The 21859-nt window shown below is 41.2% G+C and overlaps 1 protein-coding gene across 1 annotated transcript; it reads left to right on the top strand.

Annotated features, from left to right (window-relative positions):
• Positions 1–7838: 7838 nt before the first annotated feature.
• LOC140517713 (acyl-coenzyme A thioesterase 1-like) lies at positions 7839–19948 on the top strand. Its single transcript, XM_072629181.1, has 3 exons — positions 7839–8320; positions 16348–16550; positions 17977–19948. The coding sequence occupies exons 1-3, from the start codon at positions 7864–7866 to the stop codon at positions 18580–18582; spliced, it is 1266 nt and encodes a 421-aa protein (XP_072485282.1). The 5' UTR covers positions 7839–7863; the 3' UTR covers positions 18583–19948.
• Positions 19949–21859: the final 1911 nt, after the last annotated feature.

Here is a 21859-nt window from a genome sequence, read left to right as displayed (position 1 = left end):
AGTCACCAGTTCTGGGTTAGGGGGAATTTAGGGATATCCCCTCTGTATCTTGATTTGATGATTGTCTTTCTCTCAAAACAGCTTGATCTTGTTACAAACTAAAATATAATACCTTTTTATTGTGCCTACAGTGAAGAAAGTGACCTTGGGAAGACTAAGATCTGGGATTTAGTAAAAAAAAAAAAAAGTGAAAATAAGAGTGTAGGGGTGTGCCTGTTAGGTTCAAGGTTATTAGAGTTGGAGACTTTGAACTAGAAAGAGAAATGCCTTTCAAGCACAAAGAAAGTATTCCATACCTCAGACAGGGTCTGAAACTGAAAAAGTTCCGTTGCATTTTGGGGCCACTGAGATAATGAATCTCTCCCTGGGCATAGACTTCTAGCATAGCTTGGTGTGTAAGACAGATAAACACAACATACAGGAGGGCTGCTAGCACAAGTTCACTGTTGATTTGGTCAGACAGGAAAGACACCAAGAATGGGTTAATAATCTTACTTTATTCTAGTCTAGTTTTCTCAGAAGAGGATTGCTGATAATGAGAGCACAACCTCCTACAGCATTCCCTAATCACCCTTCTCACAGTGGCTGGCCAGAAGGGAGGGGCAACTACCCCTACATCTTGATGGGGTCAATCGAGATAGGCACAACTTTTGCTTCCCCTAAATCCCCTCAAGCCTCAGTGGAAGCCAATTGAGACACACATAGCATTTGTGCATTCAGCCCTAAAGGTTCCCCATTCATTGACTGTTTTATAGGCCAACAGACAAAGAAGGCACATTGCCAGCCATAGCCTCACAAGTTTACATCACCTCATCCCTGTATCTCACTACACAGCCGTAGTGGATGTTGATATTATTTACTATAATAATACTCTGTACAAGTGTGGTGGAGATGTTTTGAACGATAACTATGGGAACTCATATCTGGTTCCCGGCATCTGGAGATTGTTAAGGCTATGGATCTTGGAAAACTGAACTCTGAGAAATAATAACAAAAATTCACTTTATACACACTAAAATCCACCTTACTTAAACCAAAATTCACCTTACATACACTTGGTCCCCAGCTACTCTCCTGGAGTCTGTTAAGGGAAACTTGGTAGATTATCATAAGTCAAAGTGGAATGTCTCAATTTAGGAAGTCCCATCTGCAGCAGAAATGATTGTCAAACCAGAGAGGGTAGAGACCTCTTTCCTCTCTGTTCTAGAGGTGAGCAGTCTCAGGGATCTGAAGAAATCTTCAGACAAGAGGCTTCTGTCAATCCAATACTTGGCTAAGGATTATTGGTTTGACTAAAAAGAGTAGTCACATCTACCTGACCCAGGAGCAGAAGATGGTAAAGACTGCCCATTGAAGAGGGAGCCTGGGAGTCAAGGACAGATGCTTCACCCCGAGAGGAGCTCAGCAGCCTGGTCTGGTCCAGCTGCAACTGGTGTGTGTGTGTGTGTGTGTGTGTGTGTGTGTGTGTGTGTGTGTGTGTAAAGGTGGAAGATTACAAGGCTACTTACCCATGTATACAAATATATGTATACATATATATGTATATGTGTATATATACATATATATATATATATATATATATATATATAGAGAGAGAGAGAGAGAGAGAGAGAGAGAGAGAGAGAGAGAGAGAGACATACACACCTTTATATGTATGATATGCATACAATGTGTGTGGTCTTAATTTTAAAAATTGTTTAAAAATTCTTATTCCCTGTGGCCCCAACACTCCAACTTCTTCTTCCTGACATCCTTCCCTGTGGTTAACTGTCCAGGTAGAAGTATACTCCACTCCAGGCTGACTTGTGTATAAAAGAAGACCGGTCTTTTCTTTAGTTTGCTAGTCCTTCCTCTAGAGCTAGTCCACTACTTTTGTATCAGTAAAGCCCTCTTGACTAGGAGAACCTCTGCCCCCTGCATTCTTTCCAGATAACCCTATTCTGAACCTCATCTACCTAGTCATAACCAAATAGTCAGAACTATTTAAATGAAAAGGAGGCATACAAGCACAACTTAGTAAACTGTTTCTCACAGTTTTGTTTGTTTTTAACATTAGGTGGAAGCCCACCTCTTCTGAGTTTCCTGTTCCTGCACCAGGATCCCGGCACCTCATCTCCACCATTATCCCCACCCCACTCTACCCCCACTTTCTTGAGCTGGGACAATTTGAGGCTGCTTCATTTGTCCAAATATGGACTTTAAGATTTGAAATGGAGGTGGGGGTGGGGTGTTGAAGACAATCAGGTGGGAAAGAGAAAGGGGTGTGGTCTTTTTAACAAACATCTTAGTCACAAAAGAAGTGTCTCTTTTTTAAGACCCCAAATTTAGACTTCTTCCTACATGGAGACAAAACTGTAATAAATCATTTTCCTAACAGAGGAAAGGGCAAAGGACTTTCAGTCCTATTCCTGTCTGCCCCACTGACCCTCTGGACTGTGGAAGCCCATGAAATTGAGATGGGACCACTTGGTATCTGAGCATTGGGGTTGTAACACCAATCAACACAGCACACTTGAGGGCTGCTGCTGTGAATATACATATAAAGGGTCGAATCACACAGTATAATAAACATTCTATTCAAAACTAAACCTTGAGCCAAGATATAAAGCATTTATAACAGTTCATAACAAGTTATTACCAAGGTGGCCACATGACTTTAAAGACACACAAGTATATACCATAGCATTCCCCGCCCCTTATGCATTCTTTGGAGATCAAAATCTTTGGCAAATAAGCAACCAGCTACTCACTCAGGTACTGTTCCAAAATACTCATTTATACAATCCGGGGTCCCAGGCCAGGGTCTTCCCTTAACAGCATGTCTCCAGGGGTGGCAGACAACATAACACGCTCTGCCCCAGGTCAGAGTAGGTTACAATCCCCTCAATCCAAACAGAGCATTCAAGTAAAGTCCTCTTGAGGGTATGTCCTTCTCCCACATTCCTGTTGCAGGCTCTCACTGGCCACTCTCAGGTGCACACATGCTCTAGTGAGCTAAAGAGTTCAAGTCTTAATACTGCTACAGCCCCTGCTTCCAAGTCCTGAGGGGCAGCTGGGCAACAAAACCAACAGGGTGGATCCCAGTGGATTATGGCACTGCCCCCCATCCCACCATAGACAACTCCACCCCCTGGGTGTCAACCTATCCCAGGGGGATGTAGCAGGAAAGCATGCTCACTGCTCCTGCCCTGCTGCAAAGCCTCCATCTTGGCTCAGGGCTGAGTCCCAAGCTTCAGGGTTCTTCCTCCTGCATGTCCAGGGGCTGACCCACTCCCTGCTCCTGCTCCCCATCTCACCTCCTGGGGGAAGGGACCAAGCTCTCCCTGCTCCTGCCTGGGTCTGGGCATAGCAGGCTCCAGGCGTCTCTGCCCCCAGCTTCTGTCTCTGGCCTGTACCACCCCAACTCTGAGGCAGCTTATCTTCCCCCAGTCTTACATGGGGAAGAACCCCTTTGGTCAGGGCTCTTGGAACAGCAAAATAATAGAAGGTAAAGGTAAAGAAGTAAGTACCTGAGAAAGACTAACATCACCCACTAATTCAGGGGAAAGGTCATCACCCTGAAAGTGAAGAAAATCAATTATTAATCCAATAGGGCTTCAACTGTCTAAACAGAGTAATAGAATAACTTATATACATCACCAGATTGAGAGGAACCAACATCTGGGTTAAGAAAGCTGGGGGACTCCATAACAATGGCCACCCAGAGTCTCATCTGTAAAATCAAAAAGACCTCAGGTGAAATATTTTTCCTATGAGTGAGCCCCAAGGCAATATCTCACCTCAGAATATATATACACTTTCTGACTAATAGACTCAGAGCTAGGAAGCATCAAAGCCTACGAGGTTCAGCACCTGATGTGTTAATGCTGTGAATTACTAGGGCTCAAAGGAGATTGATCTTTCAGATGTTTACAGTTTAGCATGAACCATGGAAACTGTAACAGCAAAGACCCCAACACACCCAGGAGGGCCTGCTGTACAGGTTCTTAGATCTGCTTTTCTAAAAGGAAAGCAATTTTTGAGGGGTCAACAATTCACTTTAATCAAGGACATATATCATTCACTTAATTCAGGGGAAAAAGTCAGCACGCTGAACTTCAGAGAAAATACACACAGAAATAAAGATCAACAGGGCTTCCAACTGTCTGACCATAAGCAATACATACATCACAGATCAACAGACAGATCCAACTGTCTGACCATACGTACATAGGTATCAGAGAGAGAAGCACCAACATCTGGGTTTTCAAAGCTGGGGAGCTTCTTAGCAGCTTTCCAGAGTCCCATCTGGCACATGAACCTTCTTCCAAAAACCAAGCCCCAAAGCAAAACCTCATGTCAGAATATTTATACACTTTTCAGAGTCAGAGAGCAGGACGCTTTTACCCAGTGCCTCGAAATTAACAAAAGGTACTGAGGCCTATTAATGGGCAGGGAAGCTCTTTAACTCTTCCCCCCACCCACCATTAACCTTAAATTGCAATTACAGAAACTGAACTCCAAAAAATAATAGCAAAAAATTCCCCATCCTGCTTGCTCTCACAGGGGTGTGTGTCTGTGTATGTGTGTGCTGGAAGATTGCAAAGCTATAGATAGATAGACAGACAGACAGACAGACAGATAGATGATATCTATATAGCTTTATCTTTCTCTCTCTCTAATCTGGTTGCTTCAAAGTCTTAACCATGAGTTTGTCTCCTGGGCCCAGCTTCCTGGGGATATTAAGATAACCATAAATGAGCATCAGTGCCCAGAGAGAATAATGAATGTTGGGGACAGAAGGGATACAGCAAGTATTCCCAGGGCATCTCCCACAGTTAAGAACAGTTGAGAAAAATTGTCCACCACCACCCACTCCCTGAGGGCAAAGTGGAGCAAATGAGGTGAAAATGATTATGAACATCAAAGGGAGTTAAGGGGGAAAAGATAGGCTTAAGGATACACATTTGTATTTTGGGGAAGAATCCTGATTATATGTTTAATATATTATCCAAAATATATTAAATATATAAACATGGCAGAGCTGATTAAATATTTGATTCACGTCTTTATAATTTTGTTTAGAAATTTTTTATTGTAAACTTTATCACAACAAAAACAATCAAAGGGGGAACTCCCAAGAAAAGTAACCATATAGTCAGAATTGTTTACATAAAAATCAAAGACAACCATGCGTGGTGTTGCATTTCACTAAATTTAGGTACCAGGGAGGGAACTACAGGTTGGCTCTTCTGAGCTGCAAGAGTTTATGTCTAATCCAGAGAAAGAACAATGAAGTCTGAATGCAGAACTAAGCCTACTATTTTCTCTCTCTGTCTCTCTTTTTCTTTCTCATGCTTTTCCCTTTGGTTCTGATTCTTCTTTACAACATAAATAATGTGGAAATATGTTTATGAAATAAGGAGTTTATGTTTATTCCTTGTCTGCACTGTTTTGCACCAGGATTTCAAAGACAAGGAGGGGAGTAACCAAGTTGTCTAAGGAGCAAACCTGCCCATTTCCAGCCTGGGAGAAATAGGGAATCAAGTGAAGTCAATAAGTATTTTTTTTAATCACCTACTATTTTTGTGCTGGAAAAGGAGAATAGGATTATTTTTTAAAAGTATATAAATCTGTTCATCTGGGTGCCACTGTTTGTGATCCCATTTGGGGTTTTCTTGTCAGAGATAATAGAGTGATTTGCCATTTCCTTCTCCAGCTCCTTTGACAGATGAGGAACTGAAACAAACAAGTTTAAGTGACTTGTGCAGGGTCAGATAACTACAAAGAGTCCGAGGTCAGATTAGAATTCAGGAAAATAAATCCTGACTCCAGAACCCACAGTCTATGTACTGTGTTACCTAGCTGCCCTCAAAGCTAACACAAATTAGTAAAACAATTTTAAAAACTTACTTACTTTGTTTTAGATCGATTGTTAAAGTACTAATTATTAGTGTACTCTTTTCTCTCCTGAGTTCCCCAGTTTTCCACAGCTCCAACAACATTGTCCCCACCACTCAGGTCATGATGATCTTAGGCAAATAAATTAGTGCTCACTAGACCTCAGTTTCCTCATTCATAAAATAAGGGGATTAGAGTAAATTGCCTCTGAGGTCCCTTCTAGTTCTAATTCTAGAATCTTTTCATCCTTCCTGAATTTTCCCATGGTTCTCCGTTGTTCCCGTTCTCTCAGCTGAGAACCTTGCCTAATAGTTTACAGAAAAAAATGAGACCATTTCAGTATGAGCTCCCTCGTCTCCCCTCTTCCTTATCTCCTGCCACTATTTCCTCCTTCATCCCTCTCAGATGATGAGGGGGTCTTACTTCTCACGCTGACTAACCTGCTCAAGGGATCCCATTCCATCCAGACTCCTCCAGCTTACTCCCAAACAATATTTTGTATTTGATCCTGGAGGCAATAAGGAGTCAGCATGCCTCTATCCTTTATATTCAGTCTTTTCCTATCTATTGGCTCATTCCCTAGTGCCCATGTCTTCCCATTCTGAAAAAGCCCTCACTTGGTCTTTCCATCCCCTCTGTTGTCCTATATGTCTTCTGCTCTTTATAGCTGAACTCCTCAAAAAGATAGTCTACAATAGGTGACTCCCCTTTCCCTCTTCTCAATCTTTTCTTAACCTCTTACAGTATGACTTCCGGCCTTATCATTCCACTCAAACAGGTCTCTACAAAGTTGCTCATGAGCTCTAAATTGCTAAATCCAGTGACCTTTTCTCAAACCTCATTCTCCTTAACCTCTCCAAAGCCTCTGAAACAGTTGATCACTCTTCTCTCTGGGTTTTGGAACACTGGTCTCTCCTGATTCTTCTCCTACTTATCAGACTGCTTCTTCTCAGTTTTCTTTGCTGAATTCTCATCCAGAGCATGACTTCTAACTGTAGGTGTCCCTCAGGACTGTCCTGGTCCCTCTTCTCTTCTTCCTTTATACTACTTCACTTGGTGATCTCATCAGCTCCCCTGGATTGAATTACCATGTCTATGCTGAAGCTTTTCAAATCTGCCCATCCTGATCCAATCTCAGTCCTGATCTCCAGTCTCTCATTTCCAACTGCTTTTCAGACATTTCAAATTGGATTGTCCAGTACAGCTTAGACTTAATGTGCTCAAAACAGAACTCATTCCCCTACCCCACCCCCCTAGACACACACACCCTCCCCTGCTCTCTCCTTTCCTGTTTCTGTAGAGGACAACACCATCCTCCCAGTCCTTCAGATTGGCCACCTAAGTGTCAGGCTAGACCCCTCACTCTTCTCCTACCCCTTCACCCATAGTTGTTGCCAAGACCTCTTCATTTCATTTTTGCAACATCTCAAATGCACTGCCTTCTCTCCTCTGACACTGCCGTTACTCTGGAGCAGGCCCTCAGCACCTCATGCCTGGACCTCTGCCTGAAGTCTCTCGGCATTCACAGCCCTTTAGGACCTAGCCGCCTCCTCAGTCTTGTCAGTCTTCTCACACCTTACTTCTGATCCAGGCCCATTGGACTCCTAGCCAGTCCTTTAACAGGCTCTCCATTCCTCCCTGCGCGGGACCTTTCCTGTGGCCGTCTCCAAGGCTTGGCGGGCTCCCTCCCCAACTCTCCCTGTTGACCTCCCGCGCTGAAATTCCATCTTTAGAAGAAACTTTTCCAAAGCCCTCCTAATTCTAGGGGTTTTCCTGATAACGCGCAACTACGAAAAGGAGGAAAGGACTTTGAACTAGACACGCGCCCATCCCAAGCTCCTACCTCCCCGGGAGCATTCTCGCCTCTACAAAGCCATTGGACAGCTCCCAAGAGATTCCGCCCCCGGGGGAGCCAATGGGAACAAGAGGACCGCCCCTTTCACTATATCAAAGCGGACCCCTGGGTGCCTCGGGTCAGTTTCAATGGCCGTGACGGTGACCCTGGCTCCCGGGCGCCGCAGCCTGTGGGACCAGCCGGTGGCGATCGCGGTGCACGGTCTGGCCCCGGCCCAGCGGGTCACCCTGTGCGCCTCCCTCCGCGATGAGAAAGGGGCGCTCTTCCGGGCGTCGGCCCGCTACGAGGCGGACGCGGGCGGGCAGCTAGACCTGGCGCGGGCGCCCTCTCTGGGGGGCAGCTACAGCGGCGTGGAGCCCATGGGGCTCTTCTGGAGCATGAAGCCCGACAAGCCCTTTTGGCGGCTGGTTAAGCGAGACGTGCAGACCCCTTTCCCTGTGGACTTGGAGGTGTATGAGGGTCACGACCCACAGCCCAGCAAGCTGCTGGCACAGGTGGTCCACGAACGGAGCTTCCTGCGGCCAGGGGTGAGGAGGATCCCGGTGCGAGAGGGCAGCCTTCGGGCCACCCTCTTCCTGCCTCCAGGTCGGTGCCCCCCTTCCAAACCTTTGTGCTCTGAGCCCTCATCTAATCACCTACCACGTCTCTTTCTTTCCCTCGCCCACAGCAGGACTTTCTTGCATTCAGAAGTTCCAAGAATTCCTCCTGGCAGTCTAAAAGAATCTTGAGATGTCAGAGGGATGGATGGACATTTCTCAGTTGTTTGGGAGGGAAGCACTAAGGACATGGCTTACAAATCACTCCAAGGTCCTTTCTAATTCTATGTCCTCTGATTTCCGATCTATAACTGGGAGTCCGAAGTCCCATGTTCAAGTGCAGGAATCTGCCACTATACCCCTCCAAATCTCAGTTGCATAGAACAAACATTTGTGGTTATCTTTTACTCTTAAGTATTCATTGAAGGTGAAGTTATCTGAGGCATCAGCATTGATAATACAGGTCTCTCTTGTCTAAATCCCAACCTAGTTAAGCTCCTGACCAAAGTTTACCTTTCAATGGCAATCTTTTTTGGCCATTTGAAGATAATCAGTTATATAGGGAATGTTCTTTATGTCAGTAGAGGGCATTCTCCCCGCGACAAGATCACTGGTCTTTGAAATATTAAAATAAGTTTGGAAATAAAAGGGGCGGGGTAGGCATGGCATAAAAAGGAACTGCAGAAATACATGGGCAAGCAAGCTGTTAATCTACAAAATGACTAGCAAGAAAGTGACAGAAATTGAGGGAATTTTTATATCGTTAACACAAAGGTGGAAAAATTGATGAAGAAATGTTTATTGTGGTGCAAAAACAGAATATAGAGACATTTAAATTGCTGATACAAGTAAGACCTGTAAAAATAGAGCTATAAAATTATACTGGCAGCAACAAAGGAAAAGGATATACTTGAGGTATAATCTCAACAATATAGTAGCAGTGTTGACACTTTCTAAATAAAGTATAGATTTACAGGAGGGCAGGTGAAAAAAAAGGATTTCTCCTTAAACTCAAGAGAAGTTGCTACTGCTGAAAAGGGAGATTAAAAAGGCAAAAACAAAATATACTCTGCCCAAAGGACCTTACATAGGGAAACAATACATAAACATAGAGATAATTAGAAAATATATAAGGGGCAAAATTTTTATTTTTAATCAGTTTTTACTCTTCATGACCCCATTTAGTGTTTTCTTGGCAAAGATACTGGAGTGTTTTGCAATTTCCTTCTCTAGCTCATTTCAGTTATGAGGAAACAGGCAAAAAGAGTTCAGTGACTTGTCTAGGGTCACAAAACTAGTATGTGTTTGAGGCCAGATTTGGACTCAGAAAGCATCTTCCTGACTTGAGGTCAAGGATTCCATCCATTGGGTCTCCTAGGTGTCCATAAAAATCAAATAGAAGGTACATATAATTTGAAGTTGGGTGGGGGAAGCATCAGGAGCTACTGGGAATCAGAAAAGGCCTTAGGTATGAAGAGGTATTTGTAGTGAGTTTTGTAATTAAAGGCCAGGTGTATGGGACAGCAAAGGCATGGAGATGAGAGAAGGATGTCTTGAGTGAGGGATAGCAGATGGGCCACTTTGAGTGGTCTGGAGGTTATGTAATGCTGAGTCTTGTGTAGTAAGTATAAACAAGTGGACTGGAGTCAGGTGGTGAAGGGTTATAGATCCCAGAGGAAGCAGAGAGCTGCTGGAACTTCCTGAGAGGGGAAGTGACATACACCGAGAGACCTGAGTTTTAGAAATATCTCATTGGCTGTGAGGGGAGATCCTAGAGGCAGGGAGACTATTGTAGTAGTCTAGGGAAGAGGTGATCATGCACAGATCTATCTAGGTAAATGTATAGGGAAAAGGACTATTGTTGGCTTGTATTTCTAAGCCTAGAATCTAATATAGTGGTGGTAAAGGCAACTGGTGATGCAGTAGAGAAGAGTGCTAGCCCTGGAGTCAGGTAGTGCTGAGTTGAAATCCAGCCTCAGAAAACTGCTAGCTGTGTGACCCTGGACATGTCACTTAACCTATGTCTGCCTCAGTTTACTCATCTGTAGCACCTATCTTTGCAAAGTTGTTTCAAGAATCAAGTAATTGTAAAGAAGTTTAGATAAATATAAATTAACTAAATAATTGTCAAGTAAGTTTGTAAGAGCTAATTTTAAAGTGCCTGGCATATTGAAGGTGCTATATAAAAGCTTTTCCCCTTCCCTTTCTTCCCTTTACACTTATTGCTTCAATAAGTGGTTATTAGATGGGATTGGAAGTGGCTTCTCTTCTCTGTGGGAGGGTTCATGCCAAAGAAATCTGAGCAGTTCTGATTGGAGGACTTCTAGTATCTAGGAAGGAGATTCTTTGGTTAGCATCTGCTCCAGTCCTCTCATTTCACAGATGAAGAAACTGAGATTCAGAGATGAAATGACTTGTGTGTCCAAGACTTGCAACCAGGTGTTCTGACAAATCTGGCCTTTATGCTACTTGACCTTGTCATGTGACCACTTTCCTAAGAAGGACATAATTGAATTTATTTTTTATTTGATTATTGAAAATGTTTCCAGTGTCTTGGGGCAATAATTATGACCACAAATTATTAGTAGCCTAGTACCATCACTGGAGAAGGCATGGGAGATTGAGCCAAATTGTGCTTCTCCTAAAAGGAGCATAATGGGGGGACCAGGTTGTGTGGGTAAATGGGTGTGTGGGTAAGTGATTCTCTTTGCTGTTGATGAGAATTCTCTTGGTGACTCCCTATGTACCTCTGGAAAGTCCTGCTGTGATGCCCCATCATGACCAATTTTGTTGAGTGGATTGCACATGTGACCCTGAAGCTGACTTAACTTGTCTTCTGGAGTTGCCCTATTTTCCCAAAATACTTTACCTGGAATATACAGGAGTCCCTGAATGATTTAAGGATGGTGAGTCCCCTGAGCTGACACAATTTGATACTTCCACTTTTAATTAACCCAGATAAGCTCAGGACATTGTCAAATCTCCTGGAAGAGTATAATCAAAGGAGTCTGACTTGTCTTTCCACACAGGAAAGGAAATGGTTGAAGAGTACCAACTGATCACATGTCAACATGCATTTGGATAGGTACCCATAGAGCTTCTATTTATATCATATGACAATATATACTTATATTTTGGCAAATTTAGAGACATTTCCACTCCAAATACTCCTATGAACTATTTGTGCCTGACCTCTGGTAGACAGAGCCTTCAGAGGTCCTATTGGTCTGATTAGCCACAGTGGGACACACTGTACCTTTATATGGACATAGTGATGCCATTTTGGTCCTCTTCAAGAACAGAGAACAACAACCAACCACCACATCTGGGATAGATAATAGAGACCAGCAATGATCCCAGAGTTGAACATGAGGAGGAGAGTAGGCTGGATTCTTGTTTCAGGTATTTGCACAGTTTTGTATTGTCTTGTTTTTTACTGATTGAAAGATTCCCACAAAAACAAAGACCCATCTTTTCCAAACTAGTATTTTCCTAGTGTTTCTACATTACAGTGAGATATGAAATGTCACTGTCTTTGAAGACTTAAAGGTGGGGGAGGGAGTGACAAGTGAGAGGCTCAACATATAACCAATGAGGAACTCTCAAGGAATACAGGAATAAATAATGCCCCTAAGGAGTTACACCACTGGAAGAGAAGACAGGAAAGATTGAAGAATGACTGATGGATGGCCAAAGTGCTTCAAAAGCACCCTCTTGAAATATAGTTAGTCTTATACAACACAACTAGTATGGAAGTCATTTGCAAAACTACACAGATTTGGCCTATATTGAATTGCTTGCCTTCCAAAGAGAAGGGGTGAGGAGGGAGGGAGGTAAATAAGATGGAACTCAAAGTGTTAGGAACAACTTTCGAGTAATGTTCTTGCCACTAGGAAATAAGAAATACAGGTAAAGGGGTATAGAAAGTTATCTGGCCCTACAGGACAAAAGAGAAGAAGGAGACAAGGGCAGAGAGGGATGATAGAATAGAGACCAGATTGGTCATAGGGGCAATTAGAATGCTTGGTGTTTGGGGGGGGGAGGGGATAAATGGGGTGAAAATTTGGAACCCAAAATTTTCTTTAAATGAATGTCAAATAAAAAAAAAAAGTACCCTCTTGATAACAATAGAAAGCATTTATGTAGCTCATGCTATGTGCCAAGCACCAAACTAAATACTTTACAGATATTATCCCATTTGATTCTCACAGCTCTGTGAGGTAGGTGCCATTATTATCCCACCCTTACAGTGAAGGAAACTGAGGAAAACATAGGCTACTAAGGGTCTGAGACAGGATTTGAACTCAGCTTTTCATGACTTCAGGTGCAGTGCTCTATCCACCATCCCAATTAGCTACCTCTATGGTGGAATGTTGGGAGAAAGGGAGGAAGGCCTTCATGGTATTGGATAGAGCCCCTGTGATGAATTTTTCAAAGGATATGGGTAAGAATCACATAGGACAGGCATGCATGAATGAGGAAAATCACTCGATGTCCCAACCAGGGAAGCTCAGAGAAAAGACAGAAGACCCTCCAACTCTGGGATAGGGAAAACTTCAAGGGAGATAGAGACCACCAGTCTCCCTGATCAGAGTAGAGAGAATCCCCAGCCTCCTACTCAAATGGGAAAGAGATGACCCAGCCTCCTGATGACAGAAGCCCCAGGGAATACAAAGACCACCAATTGTCCTGATCATGGGAGCCCCCAGGAAAGACAAAAGACCACCCAGTATCTTGATCCGGGAGGACTTCTGTCACACCCAGCATCGTGATCAAGAAATCTTCAAAGAGGACAGATGATCACTCAATGTTATGATCAGAGACAGCTGACCATAGAATTCTTACCAGGGACACTGAAGCATACCAACACTGAATGCAAAATTTTAAATTTGTCCTAAAAGACAATCACTAGAAATCATTTTTATTGACTTTAAGAGCCACTTTTGGAAGCTGGTGTCTTGCTACCACCTCAGTATTACTTCCAGGCTTAAGGGCCCAGGGCTGGAACTGTGGAGCCTTCACTGTAACTGTTGCCTCTCCCCCTTCCCTTTTGCCTGGTGGAGAAGGGTAAAACATTCTCTTTTTATTTTGATCTGGGATAAATAGAAAAACCCTGGGATTGTTTACAATACACTTGAACTCCTCAAAAATGGAAGTTGCACCTAGAAACTTAAGGAAATTCACAGTATGTTTGAATATTAACTTCAGTATTAGGATATTACAACAGATTAGTTTATAAATAGAAATTTAATGGACCTTCTAAAAATCATGCAAAAGATTTTACAAAACATTTCTTCATAAAAGTATTTCTCTTTTGAAAATCAGTTCAAAATTTGTCCTAATATTATTTCTTAAATAACACAAAATTCCCATGTTTCATGCCCATCTACAAACTCTTGTACATAATTGACAAAAATTACAAGACTAAATCTTACAAGTCCTTTGCATAATTATCCATTTTCCTTTCACAAACATACTTTTATAAATTCTTCATCTGTAGCACAACAATTTTGACTGAACCTTCCTTTTAATTAAAAAAAAAACTTGGAAATTTATGATACCTTAAATTAGGGCATATGGTCAAATAGAATGACTTAACAGCTTCTTAAACCATTCATCATTTTTCTCCAACAGTAAAATGAAGAGAAATTGCTTTTTTAAATACCCATTATCAAGTTAGGTGAATGCATTTCCAAATCACTTGCACAGAGAATAAATTATAACTTTAAACCACTGTATACATTTTCATAATAGCCAAGATTTCAAATGGAGAATTTATATATATGTATAACATATACATATATGTACATATGTATATAACCAAATATAACAGTTTTAAATGATCAAATTTTTATCACATCTCTTAAAAAAACCCATTTATATGCAACAAAATTCAGATTTAAAAATTGCTTTAACATCATTTCTACCTCAAAGAGAACTTTAGAAATACAGTAACAACACAAACAATAACTTCGGATGATATCAATTGCATTTCCAGAAATTATTGATCTTCTTATTTTGGGTGTTTAAAACCCATTTCAAAGCTATTGGGTATGTTACAATTACCTTAAATTAAATGTATAATAATAATGTTATGTCTAACTTATGCCAGTCCTTGTGTTAAGCATTTTGCAGTCCTAATGCCAAGTAACAATATGTAAACATTTTAATTATATGAAGATTTGTACATATTCTTAAAGTCCAATATCTCTGGCCTTTTAAAATGGAATATTATCCACAAATTTATACACTCCCCCAAAAGGACACAAGACTGTGTATTCCTGACTTTGGACAAACAAACACCTTAGGCATTTCAATTCCTTAGGCATTTCAATTCCTAACTCCTATTCTTCAGAAAAAGTTTCACAAAAAGGTTTGAATCAGATTAGCTAAAAGGTTTAGCCTGATCACAAAGTCTTAGGAATTTGAACTAGGTGTGGCCAGCTTCCCTTCCAAGCAGAAACCTTTGGAGTTTAATAATTAATTGAATCAATACTTTACCATAGTTAAGACTAATATTAAATTCAATAAAACTCTCCCATAGATCCATCCTGGAAGGCAGATAAACATAACCTCTTCTAACTTTCCATCATTAAATCAGGCTACAAATTTTTCTTTTCAGTCCCTAACCTTTCATTCTTTTAACATTCTCAAGTCTTCTGAAGTAGGATGGGGGAAGGGAGAGGCTAAGAACCCATGGAACTGAGGGCACATGGACTAGCTGCAGTCCCACCCCTCCCAAATCCTTCCTTTTTTTCTATTCTACCTTTCTTTCCTAATCCTTAGTCAGACCACCTTTGCCCTCCTTTACATTTCAAATAAATAAAAAAATTATACTTACCAATTTCATCCAGCTTTTCTGTACCTTATAAGCTAGAACAAGTTAAATGCCTAACAATTTATACACCAAGAAAACCATTGCCTGATATCAGATACATTCGAAATAGAAACTTTAGCTTTCAGATGTAATTGGATGTGGATTCAAAAACTCAACCTTTTTTTGTCCTAGCCCTTGCTTCCTCTGGGTTATTGCTAGGCCCTGTTACCAAATTTCCAACTAATCATGTTGGTCCTTATGTCTCAGCTCTGTAACCATTCACGATGCCCTTAATTTCATGTTATCTACCTTGTTCTTTTCTTTGCTCTACACTTCCAAAACCTCTTTGTGGTAGAGCTGCAGTTAGGGTTGGGCAAAAAGGGCTGTACCCCCGAGGCATGCAGCTTTGAAGGAGGGGAGATTTTACCCCAGGAGAGAGCCCTTCCTTCCAACCTCAACCATGGCCCCTGCTTCCCAAGCCATTGCCAGTTGACTTCTGTCCTCTCACTGGACTTCTATGACTCTGGAGGAGAGAGTGAGGATGATAACTTTGCTTAGCTCTGCCTCACTTAAATCCAGTTCACAAGCAAGTCAATATATCACCATCCTGATGTTATTGATCCTCTTTGAAAATGAAGTATGAAGAACTCCCCAAAGCATATAGAAGTTCAACTATCCTTTTGTTCAAGGTCTATGGCATTAATGGAGTACTAGCCATTGACTTATTTAGTGACAATGGCCTACCTCTGCTAATAAATGTTATCTTGCTCAGAGATCTGCCTCAATGTTACCATTTTGTTAAATTTCAATTGAAATAAGACAACAGTTGTATACCCTAGACAAGTCACTTCACCTCTGATGGGTTAGTTTCTCAACTATAAATTGAAGTAATTGTACTTCACAGGACTGTTGTGATGATTAAATGCTTAAAACGTTGCCTGTCACATAGGAAGCACTATATGAATGTTAGTTATTTCTTTTCCAGTTTTTATAGATATTACATATATTTATTTTTAATTTTATTTTACATATAATTCGTATATATATATATATATAGTTTTCCAGTTATTGAGGGGTTTTTTAAAAATCACGCTGTGTGGATGTAATTAGGTATATTCTTTCCAGGGCACATGCAGTAGTGAACAAGGAGTCTTATGGTGAGTCAGAATATGTCATGTAAGAGCAAACAACTTGATTAACCTTCGAATTCAGAGGGAAGACTTTAAAGGGAATGCTTTATGACTCTGAGTTTCTTATAGGTTCAGGGCCCTTTCCTGGGATCATCGACATCTTTGGAATTGGAGGAGGCCTGTTTGAATATAGAGCCAGCCTCTTGGCTGGACATGGCTTTGCTGTGTTGGCCCTGGCATACTATGCCTGTGAGGACCTCCCCAAAGACATGGAGGAACTTCATCTGGAATACTTTGAAGAGGCTGTCCAGTACCTGAAGAACCACTCCCAGGTTGTCTTCTCATTTTATGACTTCTCTCTTCTTTGATTTCTTTGATTCTGGGGGTAGATGCTTTCCCTGACTGCTTTTCATTTTTAGAAATGAAACCAGGAGTGAAACCTCCTATGTAAGTATTTATTGGGAATTGGAGGGGTTTGCCATACAGAGAAGGAAACTGAGGTAAACAGGAGGGGTAAGTGATTTGTCCAGGGTCACACAGCTACAAAGTTTTTGAGGCCAGATTTGAACTCAGGAAGAGCAGTCTTCCTAACTCTGGACCAGGCACTCTATCAACTTTGCTACCTAGATGCCTGCATTTCTGGGAAATTTTCCCCTAATTCCAAAGAGTATTTTAACACTGGCTAATTCCTCTCTTGTGTTTAAAAGAGAAAACTGAGAAAAATGCAAATCCCCTCTGGTAATGTTCTCTGTGTGGCCTTTGGAAGACACAGGCTTTTAACCTCTCTGGGCTGTAGTTTCCTTATTTGTAAATTAAGTGAGTGAGAGTGGACATCTCATTGGATCCAGCTTTCCAGGAAGAATGTCAGTGAGGAGTGACTTGAAGTATGCAGAAGGTCTACCTGCTCCAAATTATATCATCCATCAACCTGTAGTTCCCCTGAGTAGACTCATTAATAGGTTGGAAAAGAGGCAAGGGGAGAGTTTACTCCAAAAGGCCTCAATTAAAATACATAATCAGCTCTCTATCATAGGCATGTGAGTTGTCTTGGGCCAAATGGAAGGAAGGAAGGAAAGAAGGAAAGATTTATTAAGTGTGTCTACACTGTACTAGGAACTATGCTGAGTACTTTGTAAATATTATCTGATATGATCCTTACAACAAGCTGTGGAGATAGGTGCTCTCCTTATCCCTAATTATAATTGAAAAAACTGAGACCAACAGAGGATAAGTGACTTGTTCAGGGTCACAGGTCTGCCAGAGGCCCAGTTTGAATTCAGATCTTCCTGAGGTCCAGTCCTCTATGTGTTCTACTATTTAACTGTCTTGAATTTTAAGTCACCGTGATTGTGGGCAAGTATTTGGTTCTCAGTTTCTTTTCTCAAAAATGAATATCATAATACTTCCAACATAGGATTATAATCAATATGCTGTATAACATGAACTTTACATGTCATGTTGATATGAGCAGGGGTTACTGCAAAACTCTATACAGTCCAAAAATATTTCTTAAGGCAAAAGCAAAGCTATTTTTAAGTTTTGGGTTTTTTTGGTTTTGTTTTGTTTTTTTTTTGAGGCATTCCAAATTAAATGATCTGGTCAGGGTCACTCAGTTGGTAAGAGTCAAGTATCTGAGGCCAGATTTGAACTCAGGTCCTCCTGACTTAAGGGCTGGTTCTCTATCTACTGCACCTCCTACCTGCCCCCTTTTGTTAGTCATAACATTATTTTCATTCCCTCTCTCTCTGACTTTTTCAGGTAAAAGGTCCAGGAGTTGGGCTGCTTGGAATTTCCAAAGGGGGTGATCTGTGCCTCTCCATGGCTGCCCATTTGAAGGACATCACAGCCACTGTCACCATCAATGGCTGCCTGGCAAATGTAGGGTGTGTGCTACACTACAAATATATGACCATTCCACCACTGATACTTGACCAAGAACGTATCAAGATAACTGAAGATGGCTTTGCAGACATCATTGATGCTCTCAACAATCCTTTGGAGGAACCCAATAGAAAAAGCCTAATTCCAATTGAAAAGGCTGAGAGTTGTTTCTTGTTTCTTATTGGTTTGGATGACCACAATTGGAAAAGTGAATTCTATGCCAATGAAGCTGCCAAATTATTGCAAGCCCATGGGAAGAAAAAACCTGAAATTATCTGCTACCCTGCAACAGGACACTATATTGAGCCCCCATATTTCCCTATGTGCGTGGTTTCCTATCACAGTAAAGTGGGCAGACATGTGATCTGGGGAGGAGAAGTTAGGGCCCACTCCATGGCCCAAATAGATGCTTGGAAACAACTCCAAGCCTTCTTCCACAAACATTTAGGAAATGATCAGATAACACATCCCTCCAAATTGTAACTCATCGTTTAGAATTTAAAATGGTATATGCTAAGGGTGTGTTGAGATGATACTAACTGGAGAGATTATTATTAGAATAATTGGAATAGGACTTTTTTCTCACCATCACGATAAAGTTGAAAGTAATAATTATTTAAAATTCAACATTTTTTTAAAGTGAACTTTCCCCCCAAGAAATAAGACATTAATTTTGTGAAACATAAGAACAGTGAGAGAGTACTTTCATTACATGGGATATAAACTCCTTAAATTCACAGCATTGGCAGGGACCTCCTAGGCCTATACAAATTGCCTATGAATTTCCTACAAATATTATCTCTGTGCCTTAGGAAAGTTATCAGATCTTACATATAAACAAATAAGATGCTAGGGATAGGTTCTGGTGCCAAACTTGATGTTCATAGCAAAAGCCTCATCTTCACCTGTTAATGGAAGTGGTCCACATGTGGCATCTAATCCCAGAAGCTTCAGACCCCAAAAGCATTTGCTTCTACATGACTATGATATACAAAAAGATACACAAAAGGCAGGGCATGAGAAGGTTCAGCTACTTCCTTAGGCTGGACAAGTGGACCACCAAAAGCAAGAAAGTTTTGCACATCTGAATTAAGGATATATCCTCACCAAAGATTCTTTTTCTGTTCTGAATGTCTTTCCCCTGCAATGGATTGTCAGTTATACTATGAGTGTCTCATTTTGTTTCACTCTCAAACCTGAGGTACTGGACCAGCCTGGATCAGGCCTGGTACATTATATGCATTCACTTGTATGTGATAGGGGGCAAATGGATTCTAGATTTAATATTGCCTTTTCTGGTTCCTTTTTCTTGGAAACTTCCCCCACCACCCACATCCCAGAGAACCTTGCCTGAAGGTCAAGCTTTACCTCCACCTTTGTAACCCCACTCATCACAGAGAAACAGAGGTCAACAGGGTTCAGTGACTTGCCCAAGGTCACCCATCTCATGAGTGTCTGAGGCCAGATTTGAACTCAGGAAGATGAATGAGTCTTCCTCACTCCAGGCTAAGCACTCTATCCACTGAACCACCTAGCTATCCTTAAAGTATTGTAGCAACTTCCATCTCCTGAGAACCTTTGCCTTGTGACTTTCTCACTTGTCTTGGCTGTGGTTAAAGGTGTTCCAGAAGGGGAGGTCCAAATGATATAATCTCAATTCTGACTATGTCATCAATATCCAGTTGGAAGAAGACACACCTATGTTGCAAGAAATTTGGCTATGTCACCTTGCTAACTATTACAAAAGACCCTGTCAGCCCTCACTCAAAGTCTTTGGCCATGGAGAGAGGCCATTGACCTCATTCATTGGTTCCAGCTAGCCAAATTAATAAAGTGATCATGCTCAGAACTTTGACTCTCAGAATTTCTCTTAAAAAAGATGTATCCCCAAGGCAATATTCACAGCTGTGATGGCGACTATGCTTGTGTAGTTATGAATAGCAAAGTATAATAGATTCTTCATATAGAAGGCAAAAGAAAAACATTTATTTAGACACCAGAAAGCTGAATCCCAAAACCACATAGCCAATATCATCATAATAATCAAGAAGTTAATACATATTAGCACTGTAGGGGTAAACACCATTCTCAAGTCTTCCCCTTCCCCCCCACCCTGGGGGCCTTCCCACAAGCAAACACTCACAATACTAGCCAGACAGCCTGCCTGTGTCCTGTCTCTCCTCTGCTCTAATTGCTCTCACCAACTTCCTCTCAGTTCTGCTCTACTCTTCCTGTTCTACCTGTTCAGCAAGCTCCTCTCACCATATGTGATTTAGACTTTTGTGATTTAAGCAGGTCACATGGACCTGTTAATGGATGGGAAAGTTCTTCAAACTAAGCAGAAATACATTAACAATACATTCAGCCCCAAGATCTTTCTTATGCATTACATAGGTCAATGGGGTAACTAGTGTCAACAGAACTTTACAATAATATAAGACAGATCAAAAAAAATATGCACATGGAAGCAATATCTTAGGGTGAATCCAAGCACCCCATCATTCCCCCCTCAAACAAATGGGGCCTAAAATCTTGGGATAAGGGGTAAAAGTCTCTTCTTCCATAGCTGCCTCCTCCTGAAATTGGAGGTAGAGCTGTCCCTGCCCCAACAATCCCTATTCTAGAGGTCTGTTCTTTAGCTGGCATCCAGAGCTTGGTCAAGGTCAGGTCAAGGGGTGACATATCACACTAATGGATGGGGGGGACATTCAGTCTTAAGTGATCAGGCATCTGCAGGTGGAGGGTACTAAGCCTACAGGAAACAAATCTAGCAAACAAATTTAACGAGGAACAAAGAAAGAAACAAGGCGACACTAACCAGAAGCAGGGTAGATATAGGGTCAGCCATGCTTCTGGATTTCATGAATCCACTAGCATAGCCTCATTCACCACAGAATATCTTGAGTGAGGCATGCAGTTTGGTAATCATCTTCTCCTTTTACAGTATTATCTTTCCCATGTGCTATAATTTTTGCAGCCTTTGGAACACCATCCAGCTTCTGTTTTACCCATAATTTAGCACCCAATTTTATTCTATCAGTAGAACCCAACCCTTAACTTCCTTTGCTAGTCCTTTTGGAAGGAGAGTCAGTTTTCACACAAGGTATTATTTCATAAGGAATAATAATCACTTGAACTACTGTATAATTTTTCCAAAACTGTAGGGTTTCTTCACCTAAATTTTGGAATGTCACAATAATTTCTCCTTGATAATTTGAATCTGTCATTCCAACCAATACATGTATTTCTTGAGCTGCTAATCCTGATTTATGTAATATCCATCCCAAATGATTTTTAGGGATTCTCATTCATATTCCAGTAAAGATTTTTCTTATTTCTTTTCTATCCAACCAAAAGTCCTGTAAACATTGTAAATCATATCCTGCCAAACTAGCTGTTGTTCCTGGAAAAGATGCTGGGACATCTGTCCTCAGAGCCAATTACTCACTATTTGGGATCTCATGTGTTTGTTGTTTTCTAATTTGTAGATTTGGGGTCATCATTCTGGCTAGAAGTGAACTTCCTCCCAATGGTCTATTATTCAAATTATGGAAAGCAGTGAAGAAATTATCTTTCTAATACTGATAAGAATTATTAGAACTTCATTTCTTTAACTCTTCTTTCAATAATCCATTTATTTTTTCAGTTAACCCAGATGCTAATGGATAGTATGGAATATGATAGATCCATCCTGTACTGTTTAATACAAAATATCTCTTCATTTCATTACCTTTGAAATGGAACCCATTGTCACTTTGAG

This window comes from Notamacropus eugenii, chromosome 1, assembly GCF_028372415.1.
Source record: "Notamacropus eugenii isolate mMacEug1 chromosome 1, mMacEug1.pri_v2, whole genome shotgun sequence".
Taxonomy (NCBI): Eukaryota; Metazoa; Chordata; class Mammalia; order Diprotodontia; family Macropodidae; genus Notamacropus; species Notamacropus eugenii.
The sequence above is the reverse complement of the archived record's forward strand: the minus strand, read 5'-3'. Positions and strand labels throughout refer to the sequence as shown.

Coding starts and splice junctions, on each gene's coding strand:
- LOC140517713 (XM_072629181.1), top strand. CDS start 7,864: ATGGCCGTGACGGTGACCCTGGCTCCCGGGCGCCGCAGCCTGTGGGAC. Junction 8,321..16,347: donor CACCCTCTTCCTGCCTCCAG/GTCGGTGCCCCC, acceptor AGTTTCTTATAG/GTTCAGGGCCCTTTCCTGGG. Junction 16,551..17,976: donor ACCTGAAGAACCACTCCCAG/GTTGTCTTCTCA, acceptor TGACTTTTTCAG/GTAAAAGGTCCAGGAGTTGG.